At 42.1% G+C, this 18,984-nt stretch overlaps 1 protein-coding gene across 2 annotated transcripts in view; it reads right to left on the bottom strand.

Moving 5' to 3' along the window:
• The window catches only part of rtel1 (regulator of telomere elongation helicase 1), a 35,090-nt gene extending 16,106 nt beyond the window's left edge, over positions 1–18,984 (bottom strand). The window contains exons 1-22 of one of the 2 annotated variants that reach the window (XM_036532548.1): positions 18,726–18,984; positions 16,714–16,912; positions 15,836–15,929; positions 15,447–15,528; positions 15,016–15,076; positions 12,507–12,582; positions 11,255–11,339; positions 10,550–10,615; positions 8,002–8,155; positions 7,362–7,400; positions 6,413–6,491; positions 5,343–5,440; positions 4,807–4,862; positions 4,564–4,635; positions 4,348–4,429; positions 4,039–4,171; positions 2,674–2,787; positions 1,798–1,838; positions 1,358–1,443; positions 1,183–1,260; positions 648–725; positions 171–317 (exon numbers count right to left, since the gene is read on the bottom strand). In XM_036532548.1, coding sequence (XP_036388441.1) covers positions 171–317; positions 648–725; positions 1,183–1,260; positions 1,358–1,443; positions 1,798–1,838; positions 2,674–2,787; positions 4,039–4,171; positions 4,348–4,429; positions 4,564–4,635; positions 4,807–4,862; positions 5,343–5,440; positions 6,413–6,491; positions 7,362–7,400; positions 8,002–8,155; positions 10,550–10,615; positions 11,255–11,339; positions 12,507–12,582; positions 15,016–15,076; positions 15,447–15,528; positions 15,836–15,929; positions 16,714–16,912; positions 18,726–18,827 — 2,022 coding nt within the window. In that variant the 5' untranslated portion in view covers positions 18,828–18,984. The remainder of the gene's footprint in view (positions 1–170; positions 318–647; positions 726–1,182; positions 1,261–1,357; positions 1,444–1,797; positions 1,839–2,673; positions 2,788–4,038; positions 4,172–4,347; positions 4,430–4,563; positions 4,636–4,806; positions 4,863–5,342; positions 5,441–6,412; positions 6,492–7,361; positions 7,401–8,001; positions 8,156–10,549; positions 10,616–11,254; positions 11,340–12,506; positions 12,583–15,015; positions 15,077–15,446; positions 15,529–15,835; positions 15,930–16,713; positions 16,913–18,725) is intronic. The other variant, XM_036532547.1, reaches the window with a different exon arrangement.

Here is an 18,984-nt window from a genome sequence, read left to right as displayed (position 1 = left end):
CTAGGTATGGCCATGAGGGTTGCAAGGACAAGCAGCAACACCTTAGTAATGACTTGATTAAGTAAAGCCTCGGAGCCACAGAGATACCTAGTAGCCCATTATTGGAACACATGAAAAATTGTTTGGGAAATGCTCATGGCACTATGGGAAAACACCATCTCTTTCTTTACCTTGGCCCCGATAGAGGGCTTTTTGCGCATTTCGTCAAGGTACTGCATCTTCAGAATAACCCTGGGGTCCATCCGAGGCGGGAAAGGAAGACCAGTGATAACAACCCCTCGGCCATAAGTGTCTGCAAAGTCGAGCCCTTCACTTGCCTAAAGGCACAAGGCATCAAGTGTGCTTTCAGACACATTCAATAATTACCAGACCAAACTACACCACACACACAAGTATGGGACAAGACCCTGCAATCTAAACAGCAACAACAGTTTTTCATTGGCATTTTTACAGTACAAATCCTGCAGCAATGGACAAGGGGCTCAACTAAGCCAGAATCTGTAGAAAAACAATGGAACTAGCCATGTTCATCTCAACAGTGAATGCATAATGCTGACGACCAGCCAAGAGGAAGTATTCACACAGGTTATCTCCACAGTGGCAAGAACAAAGTCTGTACTGAAGACAATGGCGTGAAAGAGGTGTACCTTTCCCCTGCAAACAGCGAAGAAGCTTCCTCCTTTCGACTTTGGATCATTGACTTTGTTGTAATAACCATCCATAACCTACGGCCAAGGAAACATTTAAGTTAAATTTACACAGCAGTTTCCTTAATGTGTGATTAAAAGACCTATTCAAAAATGCTGATATATTTTATATATTTTAGAGAATATATATTTTAGAGAATATTTTTTTTTTTTACCTCAATCAATTTATTGAAAATATGTAAATTATAGTCGTTTTGGTACACTGCAATGTTTCTTAAATGCATATTTTTGCTCGCATTAATCTATTTGAAATATATTCTTGGGCTGTACAACTTGTTTTTTATATTGTTTTACTATTTTACAACATATTTAATTTTAGTGTAGTCACAGAGGCAATTAATATACCAACACATTAGCCAAGTGAAATAAGTACAGAAATATGAAATTTTCACTGTCAATATAAAGGCTGGTGATTTAACAGGTGTTTTATGGACACTGCCAAAGGATGTGTGACGAACTGCCGTCATGTGCTGACCTCTGTGAAAGTTCCTTTGCCTTTGGGCTCCACGAACATGGGCTTCAGGTTTTCTATTCGGTCGGCATGCCCCTTAGCCTGTGGAGATCACAGCTAAATGCACACATCCACACAATGCCGCGATATCTCAACAATCCGCAACATTATCGCTCCAAGGCACAAGGTTTGTGATTACCTTCCAGAATTCCAGAGTCTTATCCATCACTGGATAGGAAGGAAAGAACACCAGCAAGCCATGGGGAACGACACGTCCCAGATTTACTGAAAAACAATGACGAGAGCAATTTCAAAAAGGCTATTATTTGAATAGTTTCCACAGTTCCCCAACTTCCACCGACTTCATTTTTTTTAAACGGTGACATGCATGCGAAAGTTTACATCAGAGAAAGCAAAGCCTGGGTCGAGGACAAACAAGTTTAAAAGGTCATAACTGAAAAATGTCCGCATTTCAGCAACTGTCAGTTGGAGAACTACATAGCACCAGCAGGACAGTGAACCTATTGTGACCACTAATTATTAGGTGTTGTCAACTGATGAAGATGGTATCAGATCATACTTGAGAAACTGAAACAAGATGTATCCACTGAGTGTGAAAAAAAAAAATGGATCTCTTACCAATTGTGTTTCCTAATGATGCCATGTTTTCAGGAACAAACCTTCAAGATACCAAAGGCAAGTCCAGTCATTTCACAGCAATAGCACAATAAAAAAAAAACAAGCCATAGATGTAAGATGTGTGACGTAATATGTTGCATTTACAGTACCAGTCAAAAGTCTGGACACACCTGATTAAGATAGTGGGAAACATACATACATTCAAAGACTTTTTGATTTGAAAATTAAAACAAAAACAAACAAACAAAAACCCTTCTATGAGTAACTTTTGACTCATACTGTAGATGAGTAAAAGGTACTGGCTTAGGTTGCTCGATGTATTGCTTAATTTGTGTTGCATCCGTAAACACTGAATCTATCATGTACAGGGTCTCCGGACATGGGTGTTGCCAAAATACTACAAACAGGCTTCACCTGACAACAACATCCACAGCAGGGATTTACAAAAGCCTGTAATTATTGAGTACGAAATTGGTGCTTCCTATGTGTTTTATAATGCTTCAGTTCCCACTGGCATTATAAAATTCTCTTTATAATTTTATAGTTCGAGACTAAAATTAATATCCCACAGAAAAAACTGGTGACATAATGAAAAATGGACAGTGCATTTGTATGTTGCCTTTGTGAAATAACTGGAATTAAACAAAAATTTAAAAGAAAGAATGAAAGCAAGAAAAGGCTAAAAACAAATGATTGTTGGGGGAAAGTACCAGAGATGCTGGCATGAAAATAGGCATAATGAAGTCATATCAATGGTTTTTTTTTTGTAACATGCCTTCACGACCCGCATCCATGCCATTGCTTTGTCACCGATGGAAAGTCCTGTACAGTCGGCCATCAGTGGGGTACTGAAACCAAAAGACGTCAGACACTTGCCTGCGATCAAAGGCGGAGCTCAGCTGCACACCATCTGGACCTTTGTCAATAACACTGACAAAGATCTGGTCACGTTGAATGACGTGCGGGTTTTCCAGACACACCGGGAAAGGGCTGCAAATCAGAGACAACAATAACAAAGTCTTTGAGTCACGGAATTACCCACAATTATGAGATCAGACAGCTAACCATTGTTATGTAACACCCACTTTTATGGGGTGGAAGAGGACGCAGGAACTATGCCACATCATACTAGAAAGCTAGAAATGTAAACATTGGCTAATTATATACACTCATAGATACCAGATTAGAATATTTGTCTCACAGCTTCAGTTTCAAGATGAGATACACGCTAATTCTGCCATCAGGAATACAGCTGAGAGGACTGAATTATAAAAAAGAAAAAGAAAAAATATCTCCAATGTAAATAAAATGATGCCAACAAATCATTCTATGGGAGCGTTCATTGGGGACAAAGTTAACCGAAGAATGTTACTGTGGGTGTAAATGTCAGCAAGGTTTCCACATCTATCAGCATTTTTCCTCTCAGCCCTTCTGAAAGCAGAACCTGCCCTGTTTTTTTCCATGGAGATCCTGCAAGCCTTTCCACTTCCATTATTCCTGTTTTTTTCGCCATCGAGTCCTCAGAGCGGGCCTTCCCATTCCCCAGAACCCTGTTGTCACGGCACCTGTGACTGTGACGACAGATTTCTGGTGCCCTTTGTTTTTACAATATCAAGATGGCCAATTATGATGATCATGTTTTATGAATGAATCCCTGACCCCAAAACCCTGGCAACTGGTACTGAAATGGGTACTTAGCCTGATGCCAGACACGTGCTTTACATGAAATGCCCCAATAAATACCCAGATATATGAAAGGTGAACATGTAAAAACTGTAAATCACTGCATGGGAGCATCTGCTAAGCAAATGTAAGGCAATGTAATTGCCAAAAGCATATAAGAGGTGGCAGTGTAGCATAGTTGGACACTGCTGCTGTACCCATAGGCAAGGTACTTAACCCACCATTGCCTCAGTAAATATCCAGCTGTATAAATGGATAACATTGTAAAGAACTGTAACCTATGTAAGTCGCTTTGGATAAAAGCGTCTGCTAAATGAATAAATGTAAATGTAAATAAGAGGGCAGGCAGGTAGAGGGGACAGTGGGAGGGCTAACAGATTGCTGACGGACAAAGTGTAGTGAGCGCTGCTGTACGTCCGGCAGAAGGAGGATACTGAGAGGAGAGGGAGCTGACAGGATGACAGGACAGAAGGAGGAAGGGGAGCAGGCTGATGGCTTAACAACAGGCAGAGAGGACCAAAGACGGAGGGAGGGCCGACAGGCTGAGAACAGACTGACATCTGCATCTCGGCGGTGAAGGACGTGAGGGGCGAGAGGGTGCCGCTGGTCAGTATGATGGTTCGGACGCCCTGCCGCACCAGCTCCTGCATGCTGAACCCCGGGCAGAAGCACCAGTAGCTGAGGACGTTCCCTGTAGGAGAAGAGACATCATACCTGGTAAGCCCACTCCGTCCCTGAAGCAGGGGGTTGAGATCCGAATGGACTGCAAGACTTATGCAGTTTTATGCAAACCGTGTTAAAGCAATGTAATCTGATGCATGCAATGTAATCTGATGCATGTCTGTATAATGAGCTGGCTCTCAGTACCTTGTTTTTTTGATGATGACGAAGACCATAAATCTGTGTTTTGTTTTTTTCTGTGATGGCTGGTGTCCCTGTGGATATGAACCTATTTGTGAAAGAATTTGGGGTAAAATATAAAAAAATATATATAGATATTTCATCCTCTGATCAGAAATATGACACATAGTTCTGAACATGACACGCAGCGTGGTAAGTTTGTGCAGTAATACCAACACAAACCTTGAACTGTTTCGTGTTGCTCTCAAAGTGTTGCGCTGCACCGCCCTCTGGTGGATCTACACAGAACACCAGCTGTTACGAAAAACATTACAGAGATGATTTTTAGCGTTTGAAACTTTTCCCACAAAGTTAACTTCAACACCATACCATTACAGTTTCATGGCCCATTGAGGATACTTGGCTGATTCATGCATACTAACACACACTGTCTACAGCATCTACAGTACAAAAGTGGCACTGCACCTGAATGATGTCTGCCAACTTCTGTAACCCAGACGTGTTCAGGAAAATGCCAGGTCCTGCAACAGGAAAACAAAACAAAACACAAAATCCAATGTCTCCAATAACAACACCACAGGCGCTTCGATCCTGTTGCCATGTCATTGGCAGGCTGTCTATACCTGCCTGCTCTTCTCCCTCAGCTCTCCGTCCACCAAGACATCAGCATCTGAAATCAATGCTCTGTACCATTTCAGTAACGATAACACTATTCTTCCATGACCTCATGTGCCATACAAATCTGGTCATTACTCAAACTAAGAGCATGGGACTGCATTAATTTATGAGCGCCTTGCACAGAGATGGTTGTCCACTACATAACACCAGCCAAATCTAAATGGCGCACACAGATTGAGCCTTCCTCCATCTACCTTTGCATTGGCATAGCAACCTCACAGTGCGCGAATCAGAACTGTGAGGCATAAAACCGGAGCCATGCCTGTGCCCTGAACTCCGAGAGGGGGGGGGGGGGGAGTGGAGCAACATGAAGGGCCACTTACGTCCGGCCAAATAGCCAACGGTCTGCTCCAGAGCCTCCAAGATGGCCGCCTTGGTGTCGAACGTCAGCTGTGCCCTCTGGAACAACTCGTATATGAAACTATGGTGGATCAAAGGCAGCATGAAAGATGAACACAGGACCAAACTACTGGTGAGAATGAACAAAAGACACGATTTCCCTCATTGCAGCTGTTGGTCCAAGACTAGCGTCACCAAAGGGAAATGAGGGAATTAATAAAAAACTGGCACCGTGTTGTGTGAGCAGTACGAACCAAATAGTATTATGACCACATCTCCTCATTTTACTGGAATAGGCATGGCTGTGTTGCTCATAACAATGGCTGCTTATACCACATGTATGGGTTATGAGACAAGGCACTGATGGAGCAGAACTACATTCTGCTCTGGACATGCTGGCTTGGACGTGTCATTTGACTGCAGGCAGAAGGCCAAAGCACTGTCAGCCTCCACAATTTATATGCATGGCCACGTAAGACTGCCTTAGAAAATCAATGTGGTATTTCAGATATTCTGCATCATTATCGGCTTGGTGCAGAGTAAGGAGCAGCCTCTCAGAGTTGGCAGCTTTGACTCATTTCACTGAACACCGCCTGGTTCGCCTGCCTGGTTTTAAGGGGTTGCATATGGTTAACGGTGGCTACAAATATCAGTCCTTCCCTGCTTTTTCCAGAAAAGACAACTGTGAGCCATTTGTGGTACTGTAGTGATGTTATGCAGACTAAATAAACTTGAAGCTTGCTGTCAGAGAAAAAAGATAAATCAGGATAATCCTAGCTGACACAAACTTCTAGTTCTCCCTCAGCACACTGCAACCAGAAGGGCTTGTAGAAGAGCCTGCTCATTGTTGAAAAGGAATGGCAGGGGAAAAGAGTTAACTGAGACTTTTAGGAGTGTAAAACAAACCTTAAAGTATTTGTGGATGTATCAGACTGCAGCTACACGGACAAAAAAAAAAAATGAAGTCTGCCTACTGCCTACCATTGCAGGTCCTTTGAGAGCTCCTCAGTTCAGCATTGGGTGAAATTACAGTCCTTTGGAAGCAGCCACTTACCTCCCAGGTTTGGTGATCCCCTGGTCATTTGAAGGCATCTCAAAGGAATCTATTGCCGCCTCGAGGTCCAGAAGTATTTCTGAAAAACCATTGAAGACAAATCTGGGATAACATGGTGCTGCATAATTCTGGTGGATTTTCTTTAGTGCCTCCTAATCTGAACCATTATTTTGTTGGGCAGATTTTCTCAAAGCGAATTTTTCAACCTCCACTTCAAAATCATTTCAAGTTAAGATATTGCAACATACTCAATTAGAAAAAAGAAGGCATATTTGTTAGCCTAACAAAGCTTGTCTGCAATAAAACACAAAATATTTTTTTCAATTCTGTATAAGGTACTTAAAAGCACACAGTCTCCTCAGAAATGTTACAGTAGTTTACCTTGTCTTCTTCAAACAGCATGTATTAACAAATATATTTAGCTGAAACTTGGGGGCTTTCTGGGAAAAGTATTTGACAATGACCCCTAGGGAGAATGCTTTCTTAGACAGAGTGCACATGCAACACACTGGCCCTTGTGGTGCTGGTTTCTAAAAACTTTGTGTGTAAATAAACACCTTTGCTGGGTGTATCTTCCTATAGAAACACTGCTGAATGACAATAGCACAGTGACTGATGGAAAAGACTGACTTAGCTGTGGGACAGAAAATAACTGTAGAGATGTACTGGTGATAAAGACAGTTATTTTATTACTGTTATTTATTTACTTTGCAGAGGTATGACATGCGTAACTGACATATCTGATATAACATACCAGATACAAAAACTATCCAAGCCAAGTACGGTGTTAGTACAGCAGTGTCCCATCTAAGATTTAATAATGATACTTAGTAACTAGTGACAAGTTGGACAAATCTCTGCTCAACTCTGGTACTCATCTATAAACTTATTCTAGACTCTTCGGGTAGACGAAAACATGGCCAGTATTTGTTTTTGAGATGAGACTTACGTTTTATTTTAGCGATAGTCGTAATGTCCAGTTTCAGACCTAGAAAAAGGAGTTGTGGTGTTAAAAGGCAAGCAATTCCAACAGTAATTTACCACGACAGTTTAATACGCAAGTCAAATATACTCACTACTTAGTGAACCTGACTGAAAGGTCAAGAAAGCTGTCACAGTTATTTGGGGCAATTACATCTGTGTTTTCTTGGCAACCTAACTAAATTTGAGTCTTTATCTTAGTAAGTTTTTACACTGGCTCTCAGGAAGTCAGGAATGAAGAAAGACTGCTTCCCTGAGGCATCAAGCCAAGATTTCTTTTAACAGGTGGAAAAAAAAAACATCACAGCACTGCAGTCTACCGTTTAATTCACAATGGGCTGACATTTCATATAATTCAGCCATTTGAATCCACCAACCAGTACACTGAAACAGGGCCCAATGGATTAAATTTATGATTCTCTCAAATCACAAATCCCAGTAATAAAGCCAATTCCAGCCATTCTGTGAGAAAATAAAGAAAGTAACTGTGAAGGACTGATTTAACAGTCTAATCTAATTGCAGGTTAAATTTCCCTGGGCCTCATTTATCCAATGCACCAAGCTGCTTCTTGAAAGCTGCCGCTTGGCTTAGAGGGAAGCGGACTGACCTGAGTTCAGTGATTCCACATTGAAATCTTCAGTCAAATCTGCCTTCCCTGCATCCCTGGCCTGCTCCACGAGGAGCTTGTCCACAGTGTCGATGGCAGAGGCCAAGTCGTAGGGGGTCAGATCGAAGGAGGTGGACTCCTCGCACATCTTTTCCTGCAAGAGAGCAGGTGTTGTTGACCTATTCCTCGTCTTCTACAAGAGAGCACTTAATTTAGCTGCAGCAGAGATGCCGGAATCCAAGGCTGCTTACAATTTGTGCTTACAATTTTTACATGACACATTTTTACATGCTTGCCATGCCCAAACACTTCCCCTGGGATCTTCTTTCTCAAAGAGAAATTTCGTTCCCTGCTGAGCAATGGCCTTTGGTGGGTGACACACAATTTGTGCTGACCAACAGTGCTTATGCTTCAGCAACACACAGCTACTAATTTACATACATTCATCTGCCTAGCATATGGCCTTACAATAAGTATGGTCTTATATCACAAATTCAGCCACCCATTAACAAAGCACGATTCACTTTACTGTGGAATTTCAGGCAAAGCACCGTTCCCCACTGCACAATAGCAGCAGAGCCACCCAGGGATCTGAACCCAGGACTCTCAGGTCTAGATCCCAGTGTCCTAACAGCCACAGTATTTGTGTGGGACGCCCCATGCAGGTGGCGCAAGGCGAGCTCCCATCTGACGCCCCCTTCTTTCGGGGTGCGATGATGTATGGTATGGTGTATGCAGCTGGTGCTCCAAGCAGCCAGTCCCGGCTGAATTTCAGCCTGCACTCCCTGAGCACCAATTACAGTGAAATGAGAGCTAGGGAAGAGGAAGGGTTGCGGCTGCCGCTATACTGCCTTCATCCACAAGCCCAGACACAATCAACAGACTTTATTTTACCGGTGATTCATAGATTGCAGAAAATAAAACCCCTCCCATGCAAAAAGTGAAATGAATACAACAGGCAATATGAGAATCCACCCCATCCCAACCAAGGATGACACAGTGATGACATCACTGATGACACAATGGATCAGAACACTGCAATTTGTGCGTACGTTTATTTTTCACAACGGCAAATGTACCATATTAAATCAACCTTGAAGTCAAAATCAATAAACCTGAATTGATCCAAATGAAAATCCGATGCCCATTAAAGTGCGTCTGTGTCCTGAAGGCATGAAACACACCTCGGATATCAACGATGATTTCTGCTTAACATTTGGGCCTCAATGCTTTTTCTTTACGTTAGCAATGCAGCTAATCTGAGGGTGAATATGAAATCGGTAGCATATACTAAGACCGCAAAGCATTTTTACAAGCGTACCAGACAGCAAGGATAAAACCACCTTTATCCCATATGCATAAATTTGTGTCTTTGTAGCAAATGGAATTCCATTAAGAAGGCGATCATGGCTTCACGTTTATGCCTGTACAAAGGGATGAATTTCCCTTTCATGCAGTTCCCAGGAGAAAGAGCCATAGACAGACAGGAAGCTAATGGAAACCACCAGAGGCACTGTTACCTTAAACCGCTCCCCCTAGAGAAATGACTGCGTGTGTGTGTGCATGTGTGTACGCATGTGTCTGTGTGTGTGTGTGTCTACCGCATCTAATGTATCTGAACGGCCCTGCTTCAGGGAGGTGTGGGCGGCTGTCTGTGTTCAATGGTGCTGGGACCCCCTGCCGGTTTAATCCCCCTTCTATACCCAAGCACGTCTGCGGCGCGTCCTGGCTAACACGCATTAAGGAGAAAAGGGTGGATAAATGTGTTTTTGTGGAGACTGCATGTCAGAGATGCGGCCTACCTTTCAGCTTGTCCCACTGCCTGGCTTCTTACCAAGACAGACCCAGCTACCACACTGACACCCCTACAGAAAACCCACAGCTAAATGTGAAACGATTGCACCTGTTCCAAAGCCCCACGTGAGCCTGAACCCTTCCACAAAATGATTTCAAATTAGAGTCACTTGCCTGGACTGCAAAATACCTTAAAAGGCCCTTTGGGTGGTGCTGTGAGGGAAATAAAAACTCCAGGAAAATGACTGGTTGGACGGACCCTAACATTCACATAATACTGCTAACAGGCCCAATGATATGTGTCTGCATTATACATCCAGGTGCCTGCATGACACATCCAGGTAGGGCTGGAAAACATCCTTTAATGCTGGCTGGGTACCATTTTTCAGAGAACCACCTTTGCCACCTTTCCCATAAACCAGTAACAGGTTGGCATTTCCATGTTACTCAGCCTGAGTGGCTTGGTTATTCTCCTGTGTTCGCCTTGCTATTCTCTCTCTCCTAAAGCAGAGGGAAAAAACTGCAATGAACTGGAACTGATGCACAGAGATTACACAATACCCAGAGGATGAGAGGGGCTGTTTGAAGCTCTTGACGCAGCTACACCACTGTTTCACAGAGCTGAACTACTAGAGCTGCTTGACTTTTTAACATGCCGGGGGGCCGGGAGGGGACAATGCATAGAGCAGTGAAATTACTCTGCCACAACGTGTATCCGTGACCAGCCAACGAAGGAAGAACTGCAGCTACTTACCACATTGTGTGCCTCGTCAAATATGACCACAGCCCCCTTCAGCTCAATATTGTGAGCTCTGCGACTCTGCAGAGCAAGGGAACAAGATTATCAGGGCAATGTAATCAAAAATCGATACAAAAATACAGTGTCTGTTACTTAAGAAGGCTCTCTCACTCTGAAAGCAGAACCAGTATGGGTTATGCCCAGACAGTTGGGCTGCAAATGCATACTGCCGAAATCCTTGTGTTTACCTGCATTTGTTCAAGATCAATTAGCCTGTTTATACCATTTCACAAAACACTGTTTTATACACCCATCTGATCTCTGTTACCAAGCATAATTACTGAGTAGGTGCTGAGTTCCTTAACAGTATCTGCAATAATGACTAATTCTACAGGACCTCCACTAAGAGCCGCTCATGGTTGGACATGATTGCACTACACAGTGCAGCTGACACACCAATCAGAGAGGAAGGCGCCGCGGCTAATATGTAACAACTGGGATCGCCTGTTAAATCCGCTGACATCCTCCCTCAGCAATAAAATGTGTGACCAACCTGGCCTCTTCAGTGCCGTCCTTTGGAGCGACGTGAAACAGCGTGATGAGGCAGTTTCTCACGCAGAAATCCATATGGGTGAGAGGGCATATTAACGCTGCAATCTGGTGACTTCGGGACCTTAAAAGCTTGTGGCTGCACAGTGAGAGGGGGGGGGGTCCACTCACCTTTGGATCAAGGAGGTAGTTATAAGGCATGAATATTATGTCGGCCTGCTGTTTCAGGGAGCGGGACAGGTAATAAGGGCAGACCCTGGGGAAACAGGAAATGGAGAGGACATGTTAACAGCCAAGCTTCCTAAGATCTCCCCTGCTTTGAATCTGCAAAAAGAAACACATCAAACAGTCATCCTGTAACCAACCCATCTGTCAGTGCATTCTTATGATAAACAGAAAAAAAACCTGAAGATGCAGGAGCATATGGTGACAGCGAGCCCACTTGTGGTGCTGCACATTAATTATTAAAACAATGAGGATGCTGATCAATGTTGTCAGCTGACTGGAGTTTCAATGGGCAAAGCTGCAGCTGGTTGGTTCAATACAGAATACAGATTTATTTCTCACATAATCTTCCAGATGGAAGAGTTGACCAGATAAGAAAGCTGGGCAACTTTTAGCTCACCGACCTACTACAAAACACTGGATGTATCCCCAGACATGACTAGTTTATAATTATTTATTTCAGATTTTTTTTCTATAAAGCAATCAAGCAGTTTATGGGAGGTGGTTCTTATAACTGATCTAAATGTGCAAACTTGCCAGCATGTCCCTTTAGCAATAACCACAGCCAACAAATAAGACCACTAACGACTGAACTAAACACACACTACCATAATGGAGGAGCCATTACAACATGGAAATCGTCAATCAGAGCCTGATGTGGGAAAATCAATACAGTATCTGTGCGAGTCAGGGGTGTGTGACCATTCTGTGTTAGACATTCCAGCACAATAACAGTGCAGTGACTGGAATGAAATGAGACTGACGGCACCTGCCATGCGAGTATCTCCACTGCAGCAAAACGCCTCTCAAAAACCGAAAAAAGTGACCAAATTAGCATGGTTTGAGCTGAGAACAGTGTAATGCATAAGTTATCACTTCTATGAAAAATAAAAAGTCGTCACTGTCAACTTCTCGAGAACTTCTCAAATGACTGCACATGCAGGTTGTGTTTCAAACATGCCGAACGGTTACGACATCTGACGCCTCTGGCAGCGATTTTAAGCCCTGCTTTTCCAGTTGCCGTTCTGTATTTCCCACAGCTGCTGTTCCTGGGAAATACATTTTCTCAATGTTTGTTCCGCAGAAGATCCTGCTGACTAAATCGCCAGCTGTAAGTGCCATTCCTGGAAGCTTCACTCCACCTTACATTACATCATCAGGAAAAAACAAAACATAATAAATAATAATAAAAAAAAACCTTTGCTTGTTTCCAGCCTTCACAAGGTCCTCAACATCCAAAATTGTGTTGGTTAGCTCCTTATCTGTGCTCTTTTCTGAAACGGAGACAAATATTAAAACTTTAACATTAAAATAAAAATCGTGTCAGCGTGAGAGTAAATACAACATTTCAAAATGACAAAGGGGAAAGAAAAAGAAATATGGGAAACAACCAAAAAAAAAAAAAAAAAAGGTTTTGGAGAGTGTGTGTTGGAGAGTTTGGACTGTGTCACAACTGCAATGGAAAAATGGACGGGTGGGCTGCGCTAAAGACCCATCTCCCCAGCTATGGGAATCAGCTCTACTCTAGCTCAGTAACTGGGGAGCAATGCTATCCACCGTGCTGGACGTATGTGGGTCCAAAAGAATGTAAGCTTGCATGATAGTGAATATTAGTCTTTGGACTCTGACTCCTGAAGACTCCTGACTGTCAGAAGCAGGTTGTTTTCTGAGAGCCTGTGATTTGGTTTTACAGTCTGATTTACCCCCTCAACCACCTGGGGCAGTACAAGCTGCTGCGCGGGCAGCGTGGTCTCCCAGCAGCCACCATCCAATCATGACATGTGACATGGAGACCAACTGTACAATTGTAAAACATGGGGCCAAACGAATGACACGAAACGACACAACAAACTAGCACAAACTATCTCTTTACCTTCAGTTCAGACAAACAATTTATAAAGCAAAGAAAGATCCACTACTGTAAAATGTGTAACAATAACAAAACCTTCCTGTCTATATTATCCCAATTACTAATAGGGATGTCAGCAGAGATTGGTTTTATGATACGCCACAAAATCAGCCTACATGTAATGGTTATCAAAGATCAAAATCAAAATTGCCATAATTGTCAAAATCACAACAATTAGCTATTTGTCAACCAGGATTCTTCTTTTTTTAAATACAAGTAGTCATACAAATTCAGCTGAATATACAGTGAATTTTGCAGTACATAAGAGCACTCTTTCATAGCAACTGAAAAAAAAAACAGCTTTTCTTCAATATAACACTTATATAATAAAAAATGCATTTATGAGCATTTGTAAAATGGCTTCACAGTGCCACATGACTTGGGTGTTGTGTGGAACCCTTATTCTGTCAAAAGCTTTGACTGTGACATTCATAATTACTACAAGAAATAAGGTTTATCTTCATATGTTCACACAAGGGCATTTCTAAATAATGACAAGATGGTCTGTCCACAATCTGTTGTGTAGCTGCACACCCAAAGCCATTTATGTAATATTTATAAGGCGCAGTGCCTGGCTATTAAACCAAAGTAATCTTAGCATGCAAATTGTTTCTGGATCTCCAGGGAGCCCCTTTCAGAAGGCCCTGGAGGTCGCAACCAAAAATCTTCAGAAAATGGATGAAAAGAGCACAAGACAAATGGCTTTGCGTGTCAAGGGAATCCGCTCAGAACTAACCGCCAACCTGCCAGCAAAGCAGACTGAGAATCACAATGAATAGAGACATGCTCCAGCATGCTGCAAAATATTTAGTAACAAAAAAAAAAAAATCAAACAGAAAAGAAATCCATATCCAAAGAAAATCAATGCACTGTGAAATCCTAAAAATTAACCTGAGCTATGCAGCAACACTGAATAAATCAAAATGGCTTGGGTGAATGGAGTGAGGTGTGACCAACCGTATGTATAAAGCAAAATATTTCAGGATGTTATTGTAAAGGGCCAGATGGATAAAGATTAAAAAAAAGAGGAAAAAAGTGTTTTGAAAGGTGTTGACCCCTGGCATAGCTGCTGCGGAAGACAGGAGGCGAGGCCTCACAAATGAATGTAGCCGTGCTTTCGTCTCAGACAAGGGCATCAAATCTGTCCTTACACTGTAGGACTGGGGTATGACTCTGCATCTCGATGTTTGACTAAGCACTTATCTGGAAGCTGGAGAGCAGCTGGCTCAGGGTGCATTGTTCAGCTTTAGAGTACTACAGAAAGTAGCCAAACTGTGATTTATAATGCCATTATGAGTGCTTGCCATTGCTAATATACATTTAAAATTTATATAGGAACTGGATTTTGAACTTGTATTTGAACTGTAAATGTATGTGTAGTAACATCTTATCAGTGGCTTATCAGTCATTTTAAGGTCATAGTAAATCATTTCAAATTTCCCATTTGAATCCACTTTGAATGCACCCTCTTCTCAGAATAGCAATCATTTAAAAGACCCACACTGGATAAGTGTATTGTTTTGAAGGTCAGACTAGGATCATATGTTGCTCCATCAAATATGGCTATAATAAGGAAAATAAATGTGTCAACAGCTCTGGTATGAATATTTTTTCTTGAATATTTCTTTGTCGACCAAAGTTATTTTCCTTCATTGTATGGTCAATCATAACCCTAACACAATGGATGAAAATTTGGCAAAGACAGGTCAAATGATTCATCTCCATATGAACCACTTCATCCATCAACAATTTCACGGTGGCCGTTTGGCCCAGCAGAGGCTTTTCTTTGTTTATGTACCTTCAACATTATTGTAGTAGACACAGGATCGGGAGGATATCTTTGCTCTACACATGTGCACCTAGAAAGAAACGATGAAAATCAAAGTCATGGCATGGCAATCGGCACAGGGCACACATAAAGTCCATATTAGTTTGCACAAATAAACCTTAGCATTCTTCTGTTCAATGTGGTATCTGACATGCTAAAATCTCAATTCCTTTGCTACCCACGATTAACATAAAATAATGGTTATCATTGCTAGAGGGGGCAGCAAACACTTTGCACTGTATTGTCCATTGGACCCTTTGGTTCAACGGTACAGGGAAACACCGTGTAACATGGAGTCGGCAGTATTGTATCCTCACAGCATCTTTGATCACGTCTTGACCAAAGTGAGAGCATGGTAGAGATTTAAGAGTGTGTGTGTGCTTCCTCCTCCACTCTGTTACCTTCACGTGGTTGCTCTCCTGCCTCATCACCTCGGGGTTAATACACAGCTGCTCCCTGGACCCCAACACACACACTTTGGGCCTGAGAGAGAAGAGTGGTGCATCGGTTCTGTATCTTGCACAGCGTGGTTCTTCATTAATGTATCCCATTTTCTCTATGTCTTCTCTATTTATAGTAGGCTGTTAAAATGGATGGATCTGACTGATGGTTTTTGGGGGGCATCACTTAGATAGAGTTTTAGATAGTGAAACAAGCATAATGAAACCATAACTAAATATGAAAGATTCCATATTTTCCAAATTCTTCCCCAGAAAATGCCAGGCCTGGTGTAATAAATAATTTTATGCATACCCTTGACAGTCAAACTAACGATGATAATGGCACATACCTGTATGATGTGTTTTTCAGCTCACTGATGACCTGGGTTAGCTGGGAATGAGTCCTGGAGGCATAGATAATCTTTGGGATGTCTGTGTAATATGCTGGGAAAAAGAAAAACAGGTTGCAATCTTATCCCAAAGCACAGAGCAAAAGAGGGCAGCTGCATCCTATCTGTGTTGGGAGCACACCCAAGACAAGAGGCATACCACCCACCTACACTGCCTGTACATTTATGTATGGGAAAGTCTTACTGTCAAAACCTTAAAGTCTTTTCTTTTTTTCTGCCTCACTGCTTTCTTTAAACCCTTTTGAATGCATCTGATGGCTTACTGCATTCAAAGAGTCTGTCAGCTCTCCTGAAAACCTCTTATGTCTGTCTCCACCTACTCAACTGCCAAACACAAGACTGAAATCTAGCTTCTGAGATATGTCACGGGCCCCATTTTAAGATTGAATCATAACTGATAAAAACACAGAAGCGCACGGTTTCTACATGGAGAATTGGGGTGTAGGCCCAGGTCTAGACTATTATATAACTCTAGTATCTTTTCTACTAGGAGACATCTGATCACTGGAGTCATCAAGACCGCAGTGAGATTACAGCTGCAGTTCTGACTGGTTGAAAGAGATCAACACCCACATCAAAACTGCCTCGTACAGCACCCAGAGAGATCAGAAGGTAGGAAGGTAGGAGCCTTTACATGGAGCCTTTACATGATCAGAACAGCAATAATGGATTTATTTCAATATCCTACTCCATTAACTTCATTTTAACCTGGTTAAAAATGCGGCTTGTTCTGCTTGAAATTAACCACTGGAGAAAAAGCCCACAGGTACTACTCTCCCTCCGAAACAGCACGCGGGCAATGCACGCGCGTGTCATACCAGGTGTGTCACCATCCGTGGCAGCCGTCCCCCACGACGACAAAGGCCTGTCTGGAAAGAGCTCGGCCCCGCCCATTTTCTCTGCGATCTTCCGGGCCGAAATTGTGTCCTTGAAGTACTCCCTCCAGGCAAGAGTGGCACACAGCAGGCACAGGGTTTTGCCAGTGCCCGTTGGACTCTCAAGCACTCCATTTATCTTCTAGAAGTGGAAAAAAGACAAAATGGAAGAAACAACTTTCAGTGGGTTTTCCCTGATAGTGATCAATGTATTTCTGTGGGAGAATTATACATATGCTATGCATATCATACAAAAAGGGTATACACTAGGGAGTAAGTCACAATAAAATACTCTTCAAGCTACATTCAGAATGTACTGGTTTTACAGCACTAAACCGTTTTAATATGGCTTGTACACATTTAACATGCCTAATATGATTTCCCTCTACTCAAATCAAATCGTAAATAAAATAAAATAGTAGGTCTACAAAAAGTAGAATACTTTTCAATTTTCCCAAGGAAACTTACATTTGTATTATAGTGGAAGTAAAATTGTATTGAAACGATGAGGATCTGTAGAATGAAAATGTGTTAGGGTATCCTACCAGTAGAAAGCTGTAACTTCTGTATACTGATGAGCTCTGTTGTTGTTGCTAATGGAAATTTACTTCACATCCTGTTGTATAAATAATGCTGAAATAAGCAAGAGGCCTCCCCAAAGGGGGTATGACATGCTTGTGCCTGTATTGTTTGGGTCACCATGTTTTACCACAAGGACACTGGAGAGCCAGACACATTAGATAGTCAAAACAAGAAGACAGCGGAGGACCTGGTGGTGCCACTAGTCACGCACGCATCGAAAGGAGTCCCTAGATAAGTAACTGTTTCTTGTCTTATAGCAGAGTTAACTGCATCTCCTGTCCTGTGTGAATGTGTTTACTCTCCCCCGGGGTATGAGAATAAAGCTTTGCTCCTCTAAACCAGAACAAATGTTCCGCTTCAGTTAATTCTTCAACAATTATTTACTGACTTCTCTCCCATCACATACCAGGGTCCATATCAAACAAGTCACTATTTCATCCCTAGACAAGCACATCTTTATGCTGGTTGAAATCATTCTTCAGAATAATGACCTACTGTGGTTACTTATTTGACCGAAAAAAAAGAAAATTGACAAAAAAGAAAATGCATAAACAAAACACAAAAGCCTGTCATACAGATGTATAATATAATACATATAATAATGCGGCAGAAAAAAAGATGTGAAATACACCACGAAATCTGAGAGACAATGCCACTTGACCGAGCAAAGAGGCTTCGTGACACTTATTTGTGCTAAGTAATACCCTTTTGTTTCTGATCAATTCACGGTAAGGCGGTAAGATAAATAAACATCAGGGAATTCCTGAGTCAATTTCAAAGCATATTACTACTCAAGAAGACTGGTTACTGGTTAGGAAGGTTGTACCAGGTCAGTCCACTGCAGTATGGGGATGGGGGTAAGTTAAGAACACTACACTAGTAAAAGTGATCACAACAGCGGACTTTACATGCTTCACTTCTACCTAACATGCTATTTGTAATGACCAGGGAACGTGGATCGGCGTCACTCACTAGTTTGATATAAATCTGTTCCCCATCAGACACTTTAAGTAGCCGTTCTAAAGCCAATCTGAAATTTGTCAATCTGTGCAGTGCCGCCAATGAAAATGCACTACACTGTAAATCAACGCTGAGATTGGACAAATTACATGGAAGAAGTACAGCTTCATAGTTCTTCCTGGGAGGAGAAAGTAGGCAGCTAACATTAGCTAGATAACAACAAAAGTAACCAAGAGGTTGTTTGCAGAAAACCAGCTAGAAAAGTAGGTCAATTTCAGTAGTAAGATAGCTAGATACAGAATAGTCTAGCTATAGCTACCAGCCTAGTGTCTGTAACACATTTAATTAGCATTTTAGTTAGCTAGCGAGCAAGCTAAGTTGCGCACAGTAGCTAGCCGGGAAACACAACTTACGTTTTGCAGACACTCAATGACCTTTTTCATATATTCTTTCTGACATTCATATGGCGTGAAAGGAAAATCCACAGTTATTCCCCTAAGAGTAAGCGGTGGCATGGCCCTTTATAACGTAGCCAGCTAACCTAGCTAGTCTAGCCGTTCAAACTGCCAAAGTCAGTCGGCTATAATGTAGCCAGCTTGCTAACAATCTGAACGAAAATGTACATAGGACCAGCTAGCTAGCCAACTTCTAATTGGCATCCGACCAACGTGC

This window comes from Megalops cyprinoides, chromosome 7, assembly GCF_013368585.1.
Source record: "Megalops cyprinoides isolate fMegCyp1 chromosome 7, fMegCyp1.pri, whole genome shotgun sequence".
NCBI classification, from domain to species: Eukaryota; Metazoa; Chordata; class Actinopteri; order Elopiformes; family Megalopidae; genus Megalops; species Megalops cyprinoides.
The sequence above is the reverse complement of the archived record's forward strand: the minus strand, read 5'-3'. Positions and strand labels throughout refer to the sequence as shown.